The following is a 20,635-nucleotide window of genomic DNA, read 5'->3' on the forward strand; positions in this document are numbered from 1 at the left end:
TTTTGCTTCAAACAGTTGAAGATGGCCGACAAACTTTGAATCAGTGCCATTTACCGCAAAAAAACTGTCCAATGTACAGCTCCAGAAAGCATGCTTGTAGCGACAGGATTTGCTGTAGACCTCTCGATTAAAAACAACAAAAAACCCATCAAAAAGTTAGTCAGTTAGCACCCAGTTAATTAAAAAACAACAACATGTCGCGGTCACCGTCACGTTTGTCGCTGTTTGGTGTTCACAGGGTGCACGGCGTCTGGTCGCTGGACGGATGTGCGTTGTTCCTGTTTATTTAAATGTTTTGAAAATGTAAAATTCACCGCTTTATTTGACCTCATCCTTCTGCGGCAACAGTAACGCTTTTGTCAAGGCTGCCAAGATGGAGATTTAGCCTTTTTTTCATTTGGAAGAAACAAGAGTATGAGGAGGAGAACCACACAGACATGAGGAGAACATGCCACGTCTGCACAGAGAAGCTCCACGTCACACGCCCTTTATCTTTTCACCTTAAATCAGCTTTAAATCTGATCAACGTTTCAAAGAAGCAATTTGTAGAACATTATTTTTACTCTTGACCAGCCACTTTTTTCCTTTCCTTGTCTTTTTTTGGAGATTTGCATATTTTGACTCGGTTTGTTTCTGTTGTTGTTGTTTTCCCCCCATTAAAGTTTAATAATTTAGTCAGCTGGATGATTTTTAGAGGTAAAAACGATCTACAAATGAATTGGTTAATGACAGCAACCAACCGTTAGTTCTCCGTGAGCCGGTCCCGGGAGCTGAGAAATCACTCCGCAAAAATTGTGCCAAGCCAGCCAGTTGTGTTATGCTACATTACGCTAAGATTAAACTTATATGCACTAATTGCTTCCTTGGATAAGACCAAACCCCAGAAGTGATATAATTAATGGTTCATTTTTCATTTGATCCCATTTTAAATATCAGCGTAAGCAGCCTCTTTACGCTCGGCACATTCGAGGATTTTAAGACAGATTTTAAGACAGATTTTAAGTCTGATTCGATTATTTGTCGTAGCACTTTTCATGCCTTGTGGGGTCAGTGCCAAAAATCCCGTTATTTGTTCGGCCTCCGCTCCAAAACCTCAAATTGTAAGGTTCAAACATGCACATTTACTACACTGGACGTTTCCACCCGTCTCCTAGTGATTGCACTGTAAACGGTATAAAACTGTGTACGTGAGCTCCTTCTTTTAGCCTGGAAAGGAAGCTGCACACGCCAACTCATGCATTTGTGTTTACGAGACACTTTGGTAGTACTTCCTCGCGACTCTTTCCTGAACACTGCATCTGTGGGGTGTTGTGGCGTCAGTGTGAGGCAGTGAATTGTTGCAAAATGTACTCGTGTCTGTAATCTCCACTCCTTTCTGGCCGTTGAATCGCAGAAGATTTCAGAATAAAGCGCATTTATTCGTTTCCAAAACACGGACAGTTGTCAACTCCAGCCTTGAGTTGTCGTCCCAACCATCATACGTCTTGTCATCTTGTGGCCAAAAGGTCCGACCCAGTTTTAAAGTCACTAACTCTCGGTTACGGGTTCTTCATTTTACACTCGGCGTCCGTCTTGGGCAGGTTGAAAGAGAAATGGCTGACAATCTGTGCCAACAAGCTGCGATCACAGCTTTTCCTACGAATAACGGTGCAGATTGCAGCTTTTTCACAGTTATTCGTGGTAAAATATTCATGTAACCACAGTTGCCCAAGGGCACGACCGTCATCAGTCAATACCAAATTCATAGAAGCGAGGTGAACGCAATGACCGTTCGCAATCCTTCCACCAACCTTGTCTGTCAACCGAACCAATGCTACCCCCCACAATATAACACAAACACGTGTCATACGCAACAACGAACACAACTTTAGGCACGTATTTGATGAGGAAACGGCATTGCCACATGGTTCAAAGCGCAAAAAAGCAAGTTAAGTTTCACATTCGCGCTGTTTCCCAGGTCTTTTCTTTGTCCTAGATCAGCAATTACCAGGAGAGCTTCATCCTTGAGGGAGCGCTGGCTGTACCACCTCCCCGTGTGCAGGAGGAGGATCAACCAGCCTTTCATACATATATGTACACGCTGTATTTGTAATTCAGATCCGGCAGCGCGATGGAAGGGCTTTAGTCATGCTGCAGAGGACGCTATGTACAGGGGGATGTTGGCGAACGCGGCCCACAGAAGACGCAGGCAAAAGTGGGTGCCTCGCTTCACGGATATTAGCTCGGCATTAAGCGGTGCCGGGGTGCCATTCTGCTGCCACCCACTGCAAACGCACAATTAGCATACTTGTTAAATGCATACTGTGCTAGCATTAGCCGTAGAAGCCGGGGGTATGTGCGCCGCTAGCTGTTTGTGTCTTTGCGTTTTGTCTGTTTGAGGATTTCTTAGAAGACGTGTTATAGAGGTGACGCTCAGAAAAAACTACAAAAGATAACATTAGGTGGTAGATGTGATTTTGTTATTGACTGTGTGAAGAATAGAACTACAGGATGTAAATGGCAGTTCATCTGTTTTGGGGGTTTTGTGGTGGTTCTTGCAACAATTCAAAATTTGTAGACTTTCAATTTGAATATATATATTATACAGTATAAGAAGACAACATTAAGCTCAACAATTGACACTAATGAATCATCTGAACTCAACCAATAACAGGAACTTTATTCATTCATTCATTTTATTTATTTATACAGGGAAAACCCAATGAGAAAAGTTCTCTTTTTCATGGGTTCTCAACACAGCACAAAATACACAACAAACACAGACAACTAAAACACAAATAAAACATTCAATAAAATTAACCAATACATAAAAAACACATTTACACATACAATATGAGAAACAATTATATAAAACAAGTGCATCGGCTCTGTGGGTCGTCCTTGACCAGTTCTTTAAAATCACTAAAAGGCATAAAATGATTTAATTTAAAAAGTCTCTGTGTCTTTGTTCCACTGGAGAAAAGCCTTTTTTCCTGTCTCTGAGTTGACACGATGGGATTATAAGATAAAAATGTCCTGAGACCTCAAACGGTGAATACTTGAACTTCAGGCCTACAATGTCCAAAGACCATTTTTTTACCTGCAGAACCTGAAGACACTAAATGATGTTCTGCTCCAGCTCCAGCCTCTATCGCTCAGCCTTCCTTCTTGATCTGTTCTGTCTGAGGTAGACATTAAGGCCATCAGTCCGCAGTGCGTGGAGGTGGTTTGTCTGACTGAATAAGGCTGGATCATCTGCCCCTTGTATAATAAATGATCCAATTCAACATTTGTGGATTTTCCTTTTGAAAATTACAATAAATGTTGTAAGAAGACAGAATGTGTCCTCCTTTCCTGCTCTCATCTCAATTTAACAATGGCCTACAGCACTATAGAACATCATCTGAACTCTACCAATTTGGGATGTAAAAAGAACCAGAACAACGTTTTTTACATTTCCTGAACAGTTTAAGAACGGTCTTGTCTGTTATCTGTATTTCACACTAATAATACTAACTATTCTCTGTTTCTAATTTAATTTCGAATACAAATTTGTGACATGTTTTCGTCACATAGAATCAGTATCGGGAATGGAACTTTTTCCTTCGTATGGAAAACAACATTTTAGCATCAGTTCAACACTAGAACCAATAATGTGAATTCAAAGTGGAAGTGCATTCGAGGCGACCTATACTCCAGCAGAACTCGCAGACACTACCTAAGCATCTTGTCCCGCTTCAGCCCTCCATCACTCAGTTTTCCCAGTGCCATAGCGATCTGTTCTAGCTGAGGTAAACATTAAGGCCATCAGTCTGCGCAGCACACGCCGGTGGTTGGCTCCATTTGTCCGTGTCCAGTGAGCTGCGGAGAGTGCGCTGATGGAATCCTGACAGATTGTCTGTGTTTTGGAGCGTGTTGTTTTCCTTGCCCTCCCATTTCTCTCCTCCTTGCCGCGTTTGCCATGCATCATCACTCTCTTTCTCTCTCCTACCTCCAGCCTCCTTGCCTCATTTCTCAGAAGGACAAGAGCAAGAGGTGGACATCCAGCTGTACCTGCAATAAGGAGCTAAGAAAGGCAAAGGGTTCTATAGCGAGCAGCTGCAGACTCAGAGCTGAAGCCTCACTGACACAACAAGGACAGGTGCTTCTTAGTACTTAGGACTCCAAGACTAGATAGGAGGAGGTACACTGAAAAATGGATAATGGGGATCTGAACAATTTTAACAATATTTAGATGTTTAGATGATTAAAATGGAGCAAAAAAAGTTTTATAATGAAAATAAACTTCCTGTGTGATCATCAAAACAAGGATACGCAGTGATATTTCTGCACTTTCATGGTTGATTGTAGTCAATTTGCTCTTTGTGCGATACTTGAACACCAACCAAGACATTTTAGCATATTTCTGATGGATTGCCTCGCCATTATGTTATATCTTCATATTGTCACTGGGATGGTAAAAAATATGGAGGGATTTTTTTTTGGGTTAATATCGTCCGCCCATACTTAAGGGCCTGAAGTTTGTAAAAGATTGTTTCGTCTAGTTTCACTTCACTTCATTGAGCCACTAAACCTCATTTGTCACATGGGCATGAAGTCGTTGGCCCTGCAATGGTAAAGGCCTTTTTTAAATTCTAAGCTTTACTTTTTTCTTCAAGGGTCACCAAAAACGAAACGAATCACAGTGACTTATGTCAGATGCCCACTTTATATAGTCTGGAACTGTCGTACTCGGTGACCACAGAATGAGCCTGGCAGATATCTTCACCGAGGAAAAACAAAAAACGATTAAAAACGATAAAACCAACACACATGAACAAACGAATAAAACAATGAATGGTGAAAAGGTTGAAGAGATTTTTCGTCGCTGCGTTTGACCCGACTTTCATGTCTTTAGAGGAACCAACCAGAAGCAGTGCCCTCGCCATATCTTCAGCTACCGTATTTCACTATAAGGCGCATTAAGAGAAACAAAACATGTACCACACAAAATCACTTTGAGGTCAGTAAGCACAACCAGAATTAATCCATATATAAGACACTGGATTATAAGTCGTTATCTGAGAACATTAAAGGTTTTTAAGTGTGCCTAATAGTGCGGAAAATACGGTAGTTTCATGCTATGGTCACAACAACCGCTTCTTAATTTTGGGGGGATAACCTACTGTACTCTATGGAGACAGGTCTTGTTTCTGCAAGTTCAGCTTATCACGGAAGACGTAGAAAAGTCTTTTTTCGTAGAAAAGATTTTGTTCGGAATAATAAAATGATACCGGATAGGAGATTCAAATAAGAGGCTGTGATTGGGTCTTGCAAAAATCTGACTATGCGCTCTAGGGCTGTGCTCAATATGTCGATATCGTGATATATCGCGATGGACTTCTTAGCAATACGTGTATCGATAGAGATGCTAAAAACAACATAAAGTCATAAGAAACACTTCTGAACCTCATGGGACAGTTGTCTTCTGATATTGAGGACAGTGTGAACATGAGATTCCTATGCGTTTTGTTATTCCACTTAATCATCACATCATTTTAGTCAACTTTTAACATCGGTTTTAAGTTATATGGTGAATCAGGACGCATATCGTATCAAGTTCGCTGTATCGGGATTCATAACCTATCGTGGACCCTGTACCGGGATACGTATTGCATCGTGAGGTACTAGGCAATACCCAGCCCTACGATGCGCTGTGCGTCTGGTCCCAGGTCAAACGGGACAGTTCGCTCGACTAGAAATATAGAGTACGTTTTAGTCTGGACAGGAAGGCGCTGTCTTGGAAGAACCGCTTCGAAATGTGATGTGATTAAATGGATCCTTGGGCGCAACGGGGAAATGGAAATACAAGCCTGTAGGTGCGAAGAGTTGAAAGAGTTGCAGGAGAAAACGTCAACAGAATCTGTCCTCTTAAAACCGCCTGAAAAATTAAACGGACTTTTCCAAAAAACGATAAATCACAGTGCGGCGTGAAACTGGCTGGCTCGCTCCCTCACTGTCACGTTTATTACGGCTACATTTTTCAAGGGAGTCTGTCACATTCTTTTCTATTATTGTGCCTCCACGCCTCCTCCTCAAACCTCCGTCTTCGTGTCATTGTGCGCCAGCCAAACTTGTTTAATCAGCAGATTGGCCCCAAATAATTGGCGTCGGCCTTGGCTGCGAGCGAGCGCCGTGCTGTATACAGATAGGGAGAGGAGTGTTTAATATTCTGGGCGACTCGTGCCTCTCCTGTTCTCCGTGATATCTGACCTCTTTTGTCTCCCGCTCGGCTCCATGTCGATTTCGGAGGGCATTGTTAGCCGACGTGCCCCGATTGGTCGAAACGGTCGGGTGAGGAAGGATGGAAGGAAAGAAGGAAGGAAAGAAGGGGGGGTCCGCGGTTGGTCGGATTAGATGGGTAGGCCGATTTGCATAAAGGCTTAGCCCAGATTCGGAGCCACTCGGCGGAGATGCGAGGAGAAGGGCCCCGGGGCCACGAGGTAATCACGGGCGTCCTGTCACGGCTCTGTCATGGCTCTGTCATGGCGACGGCTGCACGGGGACGGCGTGGTGTCTGGGTTGGTCTTGTTTGTTTGTATGTGCGCTCCTCGGCGTTCCGGGCTGTTGTCAAGCACTTCTTACTCACAGTTTTTTGTTGTTTTTGTTCCCAGCTGTTGATTTTTTGTTGTTTTTCTCCTTTTCCAGGAAGATTGGTGCGTGCCAAGCGATTGGTGGAGGCAGCAAATCCTTCAGAATATGAGTACATGGAAGGCAACATTCCTATAGAGTGGGATGGTAAGTGTGGCCCAGCGTTCACTTTATAACAATATGAAAAGGGTTGAAAACGCAATATTTACATTTCAAACTATCTACGTACTAATGAAAAGGCTCAAAAGTGGACAGATTTGAATGCTAACAATAACGACACTTTATAGAAACTCTGAAAAACTTGCGTGTAGTGAACAAATTGTTTTTTAAGAATGATTCAACTTAAAAAAGTACAAAAAATATACTAAATTAAAAGCATGTTGTTGTGTTTTGGTTGTTTTTATTGTACTGAAAAACTGCACGCTCACAGTAAGGACGCCTCCCCCTTCTTGTTTCCATGGAAATGTTGTTGCCTTGGCTGTAATATTCCACAGTAAGGCATAAAACCTATATATATTTATGGTGAATAGTCCAAAGTATGGTTTTTGCTTTCTATTTTCATGCCATCCACACAAAACACATACGAAATGTTAGTTTCTTCAGTAATATGATTTGGTCCAATACTAGTTCTGATATACTAGATCAATTCAAAACCATTCTAAAACCGTCCTCTAAAAGGTTCATTTATGACCTTGAATCAATGCTAGTTTTAGGGGTATCACTTTTTGACCAGCCTATGTATGATAATGGGAGTACCGTATTTTCTGCACTATAAGGCGCACTGTCAATGAATGGTCTATTTTCGATAATTTTTCATACATAAAGCGCACCGGACTATAAGGCGCATTAAGCAAAACAAAACGTGTACCACACAAAATTGCCTCGAGGTCAGTACGCACTGGATTATAAGGCCCACTGTTGTTTTTTTAGTAAATGAAAGGCTTTTAAGTGCTTCTTTTAGTTCTGAAAATACCGGTACGTGTTCAGTCATGTAGAAAAGACAGCCTTTATTGACTTCTTTTTCTCCAGTTTTTTCACTAAATTCAAAATGGAAAAATTACTCTTTCGTAATGTCATGGCTGGGTCAATGCGGTTACATTTTTACTTTGCGGTCGTATTCACAGAGTGTCAAGTGACTCTCCAAAGGTTCTCAAGGCCACTGACGATTCTATCTGTCTGGCATCAATGACACGATAAAAGAAGTGCGCTCGCTTCACATCACTTTTGAAGCCGCTGTACGTCGCACTAAAGCAGTTGCACTTCCCACTGCACTCTCACTCGAGCCGCTTTTGCAGCCACAACTGCCCTCTGACAGACTGACAGAAGCATGGCCAGCCGTCTCGCCCGCCCGCTAACTGCACCATGACACAGATCTGTACAGGCAAGTGTCGTGCTCGAGGGCACAGCGTCGAACCGAGCTGCAAAGGTCAAATCACAATATTTTAAGTCAGTTAAAGATCAGTTTGATGTTAAAAGGGTAAGAACCGCGTTGCGTCTCCACATGAAAGACGGTAGAGTGCCGCTCAAATAAAACGGCATCATGCTGCATTTATCAGGGACGAGACTAATCCGTGCTATTTTTCATATTCTACCGTGGGGGGCAGGGACGAGCGCATCCTAGTTTTATCGAACACGCCTTCTGCTGTTACACAAGCTCGCCACGAAAACGCGTGGATTCCTTACAAGCGGATACAAAGTGTTCCCCGTGTCTCAGGCCGGCTTCATCCACCTTAAAGCCCTCGTAGCGCTTTGGCCCGTCCCCTCATGCATTTTCATCAGGATGCAAATCAGAGCAGGATAAAAGAAGGCCCCCGTATCCCCCGCGCTCGCTGCAGGAAGAGTTAGCAGGAAATCTCTGGCTCTCTCGCAGTGTTCCTGGCGTTTAACCCGCTCCGTGGAACAGGCCACTCAGCCAAGACCCGGAGAGGAGGGGAAGATGACAGGTGGAGCAGACCGAGGCCTTTACGGAGGAGGAGGAGGAGGAGGAGGAGGAGGAGGAGGAGGAGGAGGAGGAGGAGGAGGAGGAGGAGGAGGAGGAGGAGGAGGAGGAGGAGGAGGAGGAGGAGGAGGAGGAGGAGGAGGAGGAGGAGGAGGAGGAGGAGGAGGAGGAGGCTGTTATGTTTTTGACTCTTGATGAGCAGTTTTTAATTCATTCAACTCATATTAGGCCCATGTTATATATAAATATGTACAGCATATCATTTTTCTTATGTTTCTAATTCATTTGATATGGTTTAATTCAAATAATTGAAATCCCCCTGTTTCAACTGCAATTGTTTTTACTACATAAGTGTACTTTTGAATCACTAAAAAGGAATAAAGGTCGTAAAGTACAAAAGAGTACAAAAAACTGATGCTATGACACTTTCTGGCTTTCAAAATGTGGTACTTGTACTGCTCGTCCATGGATTGTATTTATGCTTTAGTCCTGGAGCTTTTCCTGGTTCAGAACCTGTTTGAACTCATTACTTAGTTTGAGAATATGCAGATTTTAAAGCTGGTTTAGTCTGAAATGAGCCGATTTCTTTGAGTCGAATGGCAATTAGAAAACTATTATGATTCATATAAAACGTTGACCTTCTCAGGTGTTAAACTTTCTTTAATATGTTTTATTACAGACAGTTTTCTTTCTATCGAGCTCGTAGCTAAATGTGTTGAGGACGACATTACGGCAGGAAAGAAATGGCAGTAATGAACAGCAACAAGCCTGAAATGTAGTTTTTGGAGTTCATCATTGTCATTAAATGAAGGTGTAAATAACAAAACATCTTACAAACGAAGTGAGCTAAAACAAACCATGTATATGTGGTGATGGCAGGCTGTAATGACACACAGAGATGCTATAGCTGTACTCTTTAAACACGACAGCAGCTTTTTGTTTGTGTGGATGCGCTCACTGCTCTTTCTTCTGCTCCTCCTGCAGCGTGGATCCGAGGCAGACGGAAGGAGCCCCCCTCCGCAGAGGTACGTCTTCCCGAGCCCCCCCCCCCGCTGCGCCGGTGGGGCCGGGTACGCTGGGGACCGGAACGAGGCAGGAGGGAGGCAGGGATGGGGAGAGACAGTGGCTTTGATTTGTCTCATCTGTGTTTTGGAGCTGGATCCGGGAACTTTAGGGGACAGGAGTTAAAATAAACAGCGGTTGAAGTGAGACTGAGCAGAGACGGGCCTCTCTGACACCACGTCCTACTCCGCTCCGTCTGCACCAGCCTCTGTCTAGAGCAGTGTCGTATCTGGCAGGCGCTGTGATGTGAATGGCAACGCAGTGCAGTTTTTCCCTTGGTGCACCTCTTGCAGGGTTTATTGCTCTTTAAATGTGAGAATGCTGGAAATGATTTGGCGGTGGAAATGTGGGTCTATAGGAAATCCCTTAGAAGGCCGGAGCCGGGCAGAGCTCTTCACTCTGTCTGTCCTCTGTCTGTGCCAGTGGCCAATGCCATCCCTGGCCTCCGATGCCAGGACATTCTATTCCAATTTTCTGCCTCACGTCTGCCCAATAGCTGCCATCGACAGCTGGACAGTGTTGATGTGGCCACGGCTTCACTCCCAGCACATTAGCCTAGCCCTTGTCACGCTCCCTCTCATCCCGCTCCAACCCGACAAAAATTGATTGGATTAAATCCTGTCATTAACAGGCTGGAAAAGCAGCTCAGTATGTTTGTCTCTGTCCCCAAAGCGGCCCTTTTGGCCAAAGCTCTCCCCTCTCGTTTCCAGCTCTTCAGCGGTGCCAGCTCGCAGCAGCATTATGCCCAGTCCTGCTTTTGGTTTGGGCCTCGGAGCACGTGAGAGGCTAACATCAGTGGACACATAAACTGACTGCACTGGGGAACGGGCCCTCTGCTGCTCTGTGTTCTGGTTACACTGGGCTTTGTGAGTTGGAGAGAGTTCACGTTGAGAATACCTTCTGTCACGTACGCTTTGCCCATCTCCTCCAAGCACCACATTTTAAAGCGGGTTCTGTGGTCCAGCACCAGTCGAGGAAACATTAGCTTTAAAATTCAGAGACACTTAGATGTTCCTAAAAGCGGTCCAGTCATTTGCAGAGCAGAGCAGCTGCTAAATGTCATTTATGTTTGGTTCAGACAAAGTGGGTTCACTTTAACGAGGCAAATTGTTTCCAGACAAAATACTTGTCTCTGAGGTAATTTTCTGATAGTTTTATGCAATTGGCGTACACAATGGCCTCTATAGATACTGTAAGCATGCCATCGATGATGGACAATATCAATGAGACAAACAGAAACAAAACTTTACATTTTACTTCATGGTCGACTCTGAAAATGTCTTTGTATCTTTTATATCTTTTACATCACGTTGTTTGGTATACATCCGCAGCACAAATGGTCCTTACATAAGATCTTTATACAATTGTGTATGAAATAAATGTTTGCAAAATCTTAGACTGGGCCGGTCCAGTTTTCATCATTCATCACATGACTTTTTCATGTTATAGACGTCAAAAGATATATTTTGTTTTCTTAAATGAGCTATGACTCTGATCCTAATGAATCTGATTACATGACATTTGCTTAAACTATATCCAAATGAACTTAATTCTCCATCTTTCAACAAAAATATACATTGTCCTTTTAGCTGCCAGCACAGTCTTGTCATTAAACATTGCAGGGAAATCGAACGTCATTCTCGTTCTTTGCGTGTGCCTCACAGGAGCTGATGACGAACCTGTCGAACAGAGAGCAGGTGAAGCTGAGGGCGCAGGAGGTGGACGAGCGGGACCAGGCGCTGCTGGAGAAGGAGATCCAGGAGGGGCTGGTGGCCACGCCCAGGACCGTCGCTATAGGACACGCTTCAGCCGCCAGCTTCGGCAAGGAGACGGTCAGCGAAGAGCCCACCAGCACCGCACAGAGCTTTCAGCCCGGCTCATGGATGCCCAACCCCAAGAAATGAACCCCAACACGGGCTGACCGCTGCTGGACATACAGGGACATACAGGGACATACAGGACATACAGGACATACAGGGACATGCAGGACATACAGGACATACAGGGACATGCAGGACATACAGGGACATGCAGGACATACAGGACATACAGGGACATGCAGGACATACAGGGACATGCAGGACATACAGGACACACAGGACATACAGGGACACACAGGACACACAGGGACACACAGGGACACACGGGGACATACAGGGACATACAGGACATACAGGGACATGCAGGACATACAGGGACATGCAGGACATACAGGGACATGCAGGACATACAGGACATACAGGGACATGCAGGACATACAGGACACACAGGACATACAGGGACACACAGGACACACAGGGACATACAGGGACACACGGGGACATACAGGGACATACAGGACATACAGGGACACACAGGGACACACAGCACACACAGGACATACAGGACACACAGGGACATGCAGGACACACGGGGACATACGGGGACATACGGGGACATACAGGGACATACAGGGACATACAGGATATACAGGGACATACAGGACATACAGGGACATACAGGGACACACAGGGACACACAGCACACACAGGGACACACAGGACACACAGGGACATACAGGACATACAGGACACACAGGGACATACAGGGACATACAAGACATACAAGACACACAGGACACACAGGACACACAGGACATTGGGCTCACGTCACATCACAACCAGAGCCCATCATATTTGTCTTTAGTCAAAATGCAGATGTTTTGTCCGTTTTTGGGGGTTAAATATCTGTAATGACTGGTCTTAAAGGTCTTCTCTGTCAGCACAAATGTATTTAAATGTGGTGGCATTATTCAGAGACACAATTGTTGCTGATTGATGTGACAAATGTGTGGACTATTGTCAACTAAAGACATTTTTGTTTGACCAATATCAATATCGACCAATTAGTTAACTAAAAACACAACTAATTACACAGAAAAGTATGAGTAAACATTGTATTTCTTATGTTGATTTACCAAGTTTAAACTCACGATTCACTCTACAGCTTCTGGCGTCTCATATAAATCCTTGTAATCTAGATACATACATTTACGTTTTGATCAATAAAGACACTGTCGACCAATTAATCAACCAAACAACTAAAGGATTACGGATTAAAGAGGAGCTGATCATGGAGGAATACGCTTCAGCATAAGCTATCAAAAACAGTACTCGAGTTATACAGTCCCTTGTCCTGCAACTGAAACGATAACATCAAATAGAACATCATGACTGAGCCCATTAATGACTGAACTGGATCACTACGGCCAACGTTTCCCAGTCTTGTTCTAGTTTGAATTGTCTTTGGTTAACAAATGGCAAACATGACGTGTCGGTAATCAGAGGTGTGGCCTTTTAGATGAGTCGGCTGCACACAAACTGTCTGGAGTAACTGCTGCATTTACTTTACATGTGGTAGAATTGTACATGAAGTTTTCCTTCCAGAACACGGCCATGACACATCTTAACTTTGACAGAATTATCGCAACCATTCATTTTTGCAATATACACGTTTTTCCTCTTCATTTTCCCCCATTACAGGTTATTTTCGGAACCACAATATCAGTATAACACAATTTACATATTGCAAATGACCAGCTGTAATTTCAATAACACTAAGGGTCCTGTGTTTACAGTCAATCCTCAGTCAAAATTCATCCTCCAAAGTCTTCACTTTGCTCCAAAATACACGCTTTACTATTAAAATCCTTGATCACAGGTCTTTATCATTTACGTTCAGGACAATATTGAATTACAATATAAAAATCGTGACTTTTTTTGTCATGTTGTCTCTCAAAATATTCGAAACGTTATGTTTTTTGTCAGATCATCACTAAATAAAGTTAGATCATACTTTATAATTTTTTCATTGTAATAACTGTTTAAGTACCACATCAGTACTAATCAATGTGAAACGATATTTAAAACATTAACAAAGCCCATCTATTAGAAAATATGTTTTATTGTTGAGTAAAAGTCATCTGACATGTTTCTATAGTTAACTTACAAAACGATAAGCAAATGACAAACAGCGGTGCCAAGAGTGGAATGCGATGTCACGACAGCAGCAGTGGGTCTCTGCAGCTTCTCACATGTCCGCGCTCACCCTCCCAACGGGGCGAGCGTCCCGTGGGCAGGGCGAGCGTCCCGTGGGCAGCCCAGTCCCCCTGCACTTCAGGAGGCCTGCCACAGCCCCCCTGTGTCTCTGGACGAGGAGGACACGGCTCCAGTGCGTCTTTACAATCCTCCTCAGTCCCTCTTGGCCCTCTTGGCTTTTGCGATGTTCTCCTGTCGTTTCTGCTTCTTCTTCTGTTCCCGATCGCGCGCCTCGATCATCTTGGCCAGTTTCCAGGACAACAGGGCGCTGGCGATGAAGAGCGGCGTGAGGGCGAGGATGACAGTCGTGAGGAAGCCGTACGGGTCTTTGGCGGCCCATTCCACCACGTACTCGGCCCAGCCCCGGAAATCGATCATCGCGCACAGAAGTCTGCAACAAAACACATTATTTACAATGTCATTAAGTTTACATTTGCTTCACAGAAGAGTTTATTAGACTTACATTCAGGTACGACGTGGATTGAAATGTGATAATGAAAATTAGTGTGACAACATTTTGGGGATTACTCCAAGGTGATTCCAAATATGTTTTACTCGACAAGTTTGTCTTGTTTTATCTTCTCTTTCTGCAGCTTTTGATTGTTTCTTCTGTTATACTGTTCAGAGGTGGGTCAATTAGCCATAGAGTGTGCTCAAGTAAGCGTTACTTATGTTATTTTAATATATTACTCACGTAGAAGTAAAATGTAATGGCCAAAATGATTACTAGTATTTAGAGAAACTACTACTTCAATACTGAGTAACAATGTGGGCAAAAATGCATTCTAAATCAGATTTATGAGTTAATTGAAATCAGACATTAAATAATGCAGAAATTCTAGTATTTCCAGAGAATAAAGAAAAACTGCAAAAACAAACAGGTTGGCCGATATTTGTACTTTTTGACGGATCGGCCTTAATTCTTCATCAAACGATTTTTTTTACATGTTGGGCGACAGGTTTGTGGTTAAACAGGGCAGTTTAATTTACTTTGTAGTAAATTTAAAAGACATAATTTGGGGGAAAATGATTTAAAAAAATATATCAGAAGTGCAAATATTCAAATAATTTAAAGCTGTTAACAATGTTATACACAACATTAAAATGTACCCTGCCATTCAACATTCATATTTTGAAAACAATTATTTCATAATAAATCAATTCATTGCAAATATCTAACAATAAATTGACTAGTTTATGCCAAGTTTTTTTTCTCTGATCGATGATGATGCATTAATAATTTTATTGGCGAATACAAGTAATAAAATGTGTGCAGTGACAATAGGACATTTGTTTGAAAGCTTATCGGGCTACTACAAAGGGTATAAACATTAAAGACATAATAACGTGACTTAATACTCTTTAATACTTAATATTCCATCCATTACGTGTCACTATGATCTGTCATCTGTGCCTGGTTGGGAACATAGCCTGTTGCTAACAGATGCTAACAGACACAGCACAGATCTGCTTTAGCTGCCGCAGCACAAGCTCTTGTACAAAGCACAATCTGATCACAGAGTGAATGAGAGCACAACAAGCCGCTACTTCTGATAATAACGCTCATTATAACCGCTTAACAACCACACACCCAAACACAGCAGCATCACCACGGCCCAAGCCTCAACTCATCTCATCTGAGCTTTAAACACATCTACGGACACAATCAGGACTCAGATCTACACGTAAACCAAAGCGGTACGTGACAGAAGAACTAAAAAGAAAGTAGGCTTACCAAAAGTTCAGATAAACTCTCTGAAACGGCAGTAAAAGAACAGCTTCTTTTCAAGGAAGTACGATCCGCTGTGGCTTGTCACGGAAGTCACGTGCGAGGTTGCTGCCGCTAGGGAACATGGGAAATGTAGTATTTTACACGTGAGCTGCGCAGCCCACAGATGCCAGGTCTAATATGAGTTAGGGCTGGACAAGAGGCATATTTCTTGCAAATTAAAAAAAAACAACATGTCTAAAATAACAGTCTTTGCAAATGTTTTGCTTGAGAATAAATCTATGACTTTATACTTATAATAAACCTTATATCACTTACAATAAACATATACTAATCATTAATGAGAGCAGAATTTACTGCTTTGTGGATATGGGATTATGTTCTTAAACGTGACAAATGATTAAATGAATGTGAGCAGTGGAAGAGTGTAAACATGGCCAGCCTCAGCCTTAAGGGCCACAGACCTGGACCATACAACACGTGCTCTGCTGATGGATGTCTCGTGCTTGACATCTTAAAGGCTGTGATGGTTTAGAATAGATCAAACCTATTTGTATGTCCGCAGTGTGATGACAAATAGGCCTGTGTACGTCTGTGTAAGAAGAGGACGTACACACGAGGTGGTCGCTTATGAAAAATCTGAAAACGATAGATGGCTCACATAACAAATGTGGACCTGCAGGCTTTGTGAACTTCCTGTGGGGAAGTATTGAAACCAAATCAGGTTAGGCCACATCTGCTCAGTCTATAGGCCTGGATCATATTCAGTGCGGTTCAAAGGCCATTCTTTAGACTTACGCCCCGAGGAGGAGAGGGGCAGCTGTGAACACAGGACACATAAACACTTTGGTGGACAAACGTTTCTACTTTAGTTTTAAAAAAACAAACTCAAACTCAGAGATGCTCTTGAACTCTGAGAGCACCCTGAGGTGCAGCACCACACCCTTCACCTTCACTCCTAGACTACTGCCCTTGGGCAGGTTTCAGGTCAAATGTCAAGTTCACGGTGGAGTCAGCGCCTCAGTTTATTGGAAATGGTAGGTTACTATTTTTGAAGAGTAACCAATTGGGTACATTTCTAGTATTTTCTGGAGAAAAATATGGTTTGGTTTGTGTTTTGTGTGTTTTAACAAGCCTGTAATTAATTCCCCATCCAGAGCTGCCTATGCAGAAGAGCGACCAAAATGAGTGCTTAATGAGTAGTACACAGGACAAGCATGTCCAGCGCCTCCTCCCACGCCCTCTCCTCTTTCACAGCCTGCAGTCCTTTGGAAAACAACCATCACAAAGTTATTGGAGGAGCTGGAGCCGGCGGTAGAAGGCTCAGTGAAAGGAAAACAGTGCGTTCTCTTGCCCCCTTTTGCCCCTGTGGGAAACTGCAGTCCGCCCCTGGATTAGTCCCCGCCTTTAAACTCAAAGAAGAAGAGAACTTCAAAGGCCGTGGGCCGCGTGGGCCCCGCCCTCGCGCTCCCGCACGGAATCACAAAGGATTTGCCGACGTTCGGGAATTCCGCCTCCACTTCCTTTTATAGCACCGCTCGTGCGCTGGCCGCGCTCCAAGCCCCGCCCCTCCTGCTTACTTTGACAACACAAAGGACTTACGGAACTCGGACGCGCCGCCCCCTTTTCCAAATAAGGACAGCTTTCCCATGTAGGGCAAACAATCGGGGCGAGATTGCCCTTTTCTCTTCCTTATCCCGTTTATATGATCGGAGAGGAACTGCGCTTCAGGTTGAAGCGGTGCGAACATGGCCGAGCGACTCCAGCAGCCCCCAGCCAAGCGGCCCTGCTGCCGGCCCGGCTACAACCCGGCGTGCAGGCAGGGCCAGCGGGCTGGAGGTATCCTGTGTGGCGGCTCGGGCTCCGCTCCGGGAAGCTCGGGCAACGGGAAAACGCACAACCCAGAGTCGCTACTCGACATCGCGGCGCGCAGAGTGGCGGAGAAGTGGCCGTTTCAAAGGGTGGAGGAGCGCTTCGAGAGGATCCCGGAACCCGTCCAGCGGAGGATCGTTTACTGGTCATTCCCGAGAAGTGAGAAGGAGATCTGTATGTACTCGTCCTTTAACGCGGGAGGAGAGGAAAGTGGAACTAGCGGGGACAATAATGACGAGAGCCAGCTGCCCTTCCTGCGGGGTGTCACGCTGCTGGAGGGTGGCTGGGTGGACAACGTACTGCAAGTCGGTGAGTTTGGACTCTACGCTTCGCAAACGCGGCTGTTGCAAACAAAACCTCACACTCTCACACTTGCTCCTTTTCCCGTGGAATCGCGCCAGACTTTGCGCTGGCTTGTGCTCGCCTTTCTGAGCGCTGTCTATGATAAACAATGCAGGGTATTTCCACTCCGGTCCAGCCCGTGTAAAGAACAGCCTATTCTCAGATAAGCCTGTGATAGTAGTCCACTTCTGCTTGGTTTTGCTCACGGATCCGCGCGCACTCAGTCGCCCAGAGCCATCCCAATTTGTTCCTATTTTTGTGTCTTTCCATAGCTCCCCATGCCCCCCACCAATGGGCACACACAGACAAAAGCCCCCTATATCTCTTAACCGCTGGCTAAATAGGCGATATTTAGAAAGCGAAGGGAGGGACGGCGATTTAAAGCCACAGTGCGTGTTATTTTGTTTGCCAAACACCTTTTTTGCGAGGCAGGACCAGGAGCTTTTCGCTGCTGCCGGCCCCAACCTGCTGCTGTATGGAGGGACCAGTGGCAGGCAGTGTACATCCAAACAAAGTAAACACAGTCTACGTGTCGTGCTGCTGTGGGGGGGCTCTGCAAACCCCTGCCTGCATGTGTGCCGCTCGGCTCACTGCCTGTGCCACAGCATTTCACTGTATCCGTCAGTGCAATGGTCTCAGCTGTCAATCCGGCTCCCCACCCTTGGAAACGCTTCGGGATTCTAATCTCATTACCCTCCCCAGTTCATCTGAATCTTAATGCATTCTGCAAACAAGATTTTATGCATGATCTTCCTCCCTCCCTCCGTTCCCTCCCACTCTCTCCCCCTCTCCTCACTTCTTGGCTTACTATTTCTCCAAAGAATCCGTGTGGAGATGGCTGGAGCTCTTGTGGGCTTGGAGAATGTGCAGTGTACAATAGTAGCCATGGAGCGGGCACTGAGGCAGGCAGCTCTCCCTCTTGTCAAACCCCCCTTCTCCTTTCTTTGCCTGGCTTGTTTACCAAGATTCCCAAGCATCGCAATCATTTATGGGCGCACTCTTTCGCAGGGGCTGTTGGAAGGGGGTATAGAGTGGGAGAGAGAGAGGTGCAAGAAAGATGAGAAAGTGTAAAGAAGCGTACCGGGCCGGCAAAAAGGAACGTCCAGAATGACCAACGTGTCTACGAATGGGTCGTTGCACTTGTCACACGCGGCGATCCATCAACTCATCGGAACGAGTCGACGATAATGAATATAATCGTTGTCTGGGCTTTACAAACTGTGAAAATGCCTCCTTTTTTATAACAAAGATGGCATTGTTATTGTTGTCAAAATGTCCAAAATAATGTTTCAACCTGTATAAATGTATTTAAAAAGTCTCAAAGCGCAACAGTGACCTATTCAACTAGTCGGCGGCTCAATTAATCGTCATTTGCCGCCCTACACTGCATGGCAAGAACCCAATCTCACATTTGTATTGTATTTTCAGTTTTGCATCGTGAGTTAGCCAGTTGCTATGATGCTTAGGCACTGGAAAAGTCATGAAAATACCATCGGTTTTCTTGGATTTACCGTACGCCGGCACTAGAAAGGACAACATTTACATCTTTTTAATATTCCACATGGCGTGATGTCAACAATGCAACAACGCTCCCTCCATAACGACCATGCCTCATACCAGCAGTGGAAAGTCTGGATTAAAATTGCTGGAAATGGATCGATCAATTATTTACGCTCACTTTTTGCCATCACCCAGATATTACGGAGCAACGGAATGGACTACGTTGTGGGCAAAGCGCTGCAAAAGTCAGGATTGATTGCTTTTAGACGTCAGAAATGCTGTTAAAATATTATCGCTAATTGGTAGGGATTGTTCATCAGAATGCTCGGTGTAAAACTCCAACAACATTCTCTCAACCAAGCTCTAAACGGACGTCAATATGAAACCGAAAACCAAATCAGATTTCCCCAAAAACTTCCCTCCGCAAGTAAATGAAAATAAAAGTACGCTTCCATAATCAAACGGGGCATTCGGAAACTACTTTGCAATGATTTTGTTTCATGACATTTTGGTTGAAAAAAAAAAAAAAAAAAAAAGAGAGGCTCTTAAAAATAATGGACATACAATACTTTTATGGAAGAGGGAGATGTTGACTAAAAGCTCAACAATGACTTATCCTTATTATTCGAGTGCCATAGCAAACGGAGAAGCAATTATCTATTCCCTCGCTATATCGCGGTTCACTTTTCGCGTTTTCGCTGCTTCGTGGATTTGCATCATGCATTGTGTTCTGCATTCTGATTGGCTAAACAGTCTCTCCGCGTCTTCTCTACCTGTGTGTCAATAACGTTATGGATTAATATGTACACGTACGTAAAACCGCTTGCAAAATTGAAGTTTGCGAGGCCGGTGAGAGCGCGCGTGTGAGCTGCGTGAGAGGCCGGTGAGAGCGCGCGTGTGAGCTGCGTGAGAGGCCGGTGAGAGCGCGCGCGTGTGAGCTGCGTGAGAGGCCGGTGAGAGCGCGCGCGTGTGAGCTGCGTGAGAGGCCGGTGAGAGCGCGCGCGTGTGAGCTGCGTGAGAGGCCGGTGAGGGCGCGCGTGTGAGCTGCGTGAGAGGCCGGTGAGGGCGCGCGTGTGAGCTGCGTGAGAGGCCGGTGAGGGCGCGCGTGTGAGCTGCGTGAGAGGCCGGTGAGGGCGCGCGTGAGAGCGCGCGTGTGAGCTGCGTGAGAGGCCGGTGAGAGCGCGCGTGTGAGCTGCGTGAGAGGCCGGTGAGAGCGCGCGTGTGAGCTGCGTGAGAGGCCGGTGAGAGCGCGCGCGTGTGAGCTGCGTGAGAGGCCGGTGAGAGCGCGCGTGTGAGCTGCGTGAGAGGCCGGTGAGAGCGCGCGCGTGTGAGCTGCGTGAGAGGCCGGTGAGAGCGCGCGCGTGTGAGCTGCGTGAGAGGCCGGTGAGGGCGCGCGTGTGAGCTGCGTGAGAGGCCGGTGAGGGCGCGCGTGTGAGCTGCGTGAGAGGCCGGTGAGGGCGCGCGTGTGAGCTGCGTGAGAGGCCGGTGAGGGCGCGCGTGTGAGCT

At 45.1% G+C, this 20,635-nt stretch overlaps 3 protein-coding genes across 3 annotated transcripts in view; 2 read left to right on the forward strand and 1 right to left on the reverse strand.

Annotated features, from left to right (window-relative positions):
- Positions 1-11,599, forward strand: part of ndufaf2 (NADH:ubiquinone oxidoreductase complex assembly factor 2) — a 39,283-nt gene extending 27,684 nt beyond the window's left edge. Inside the window, exons 2-4 of the mRNA XM_072432700.1 lie at positions 6,667-6,756; positions 9,533-9,573; positions 11,275-11,599. Coding sequence (XP_072288801.1) covers positions 6,667-6,756; positions 9,533-9,573; positions 11,275-11,514 — 371 coding nt within the window. The 3' untranslated portion in view covers positions 11,515-11,599. The remainder of the gene's footprint in view (positions 1-6,666; positions 6,757-9,532; positions 9,574-11,274) is intronic.
- Positions 11,600-13,839: 2,240 nt separating this feature from the next.
- On the reverse strand, positions 13,840-14,064 carry smim15 (small integral membrane protein 15). Its single transcript, XM_072432701.1, has one exon. The coding sequence runs from the start codon at positions 14,062-14,064 to the stop codon at positions 13,840-13,842; it is 225 nt and encodes a 74-aa protein (XP_072288802.1).
- Positions 14,065-17,066: 3,002 nt separating this feature from the next.
- Positions 17,067-20,635, forward strand: part of LOC140346568 (zinc finger SWIM domain-containing protein 6-like) — a 105,131-nt gene continuing 101,562 nt past the window's right edge. The window contains exon 1 of the mRNA XM_072432697.1: positions 17,067-17,596. Within this exon, the coding sequence (XP_072288798.1) occupies positions 17,164-17,596 (433 nt within the window). The 5' untranslated portion in view covers positions 17,067-17,163. The remainder of the gene's footprint in view (positions 17,597-20,635) is intronic.

Source organism: Eucyclogobius newberryi, unplaced genomic scaffold (genome assembly GCF_026437365.1).
Source record: "Eucyclogobius newberryi isolate DKJ021-1_F unplaced genomic scaffold, fEucNew1.0.hap1 SCAF_6, whole genome shotgun sequence".
Lineage (NCBI taxonomy): Eukaryota > Metazoa > Chordata > Actinopteri > Gobiiformes > Gobiidae > Eucyclogobius > Eucyclogobius newberryi.

Coding starts and splice junctions, on each gene's coding strand:
- smim15 (XM_072432701.1), bottom strand. CDS start 14,064: ATGATCGATTTCCGGGGCTGGGCCGAGTACGTGGTGGAATGGGCCGCC.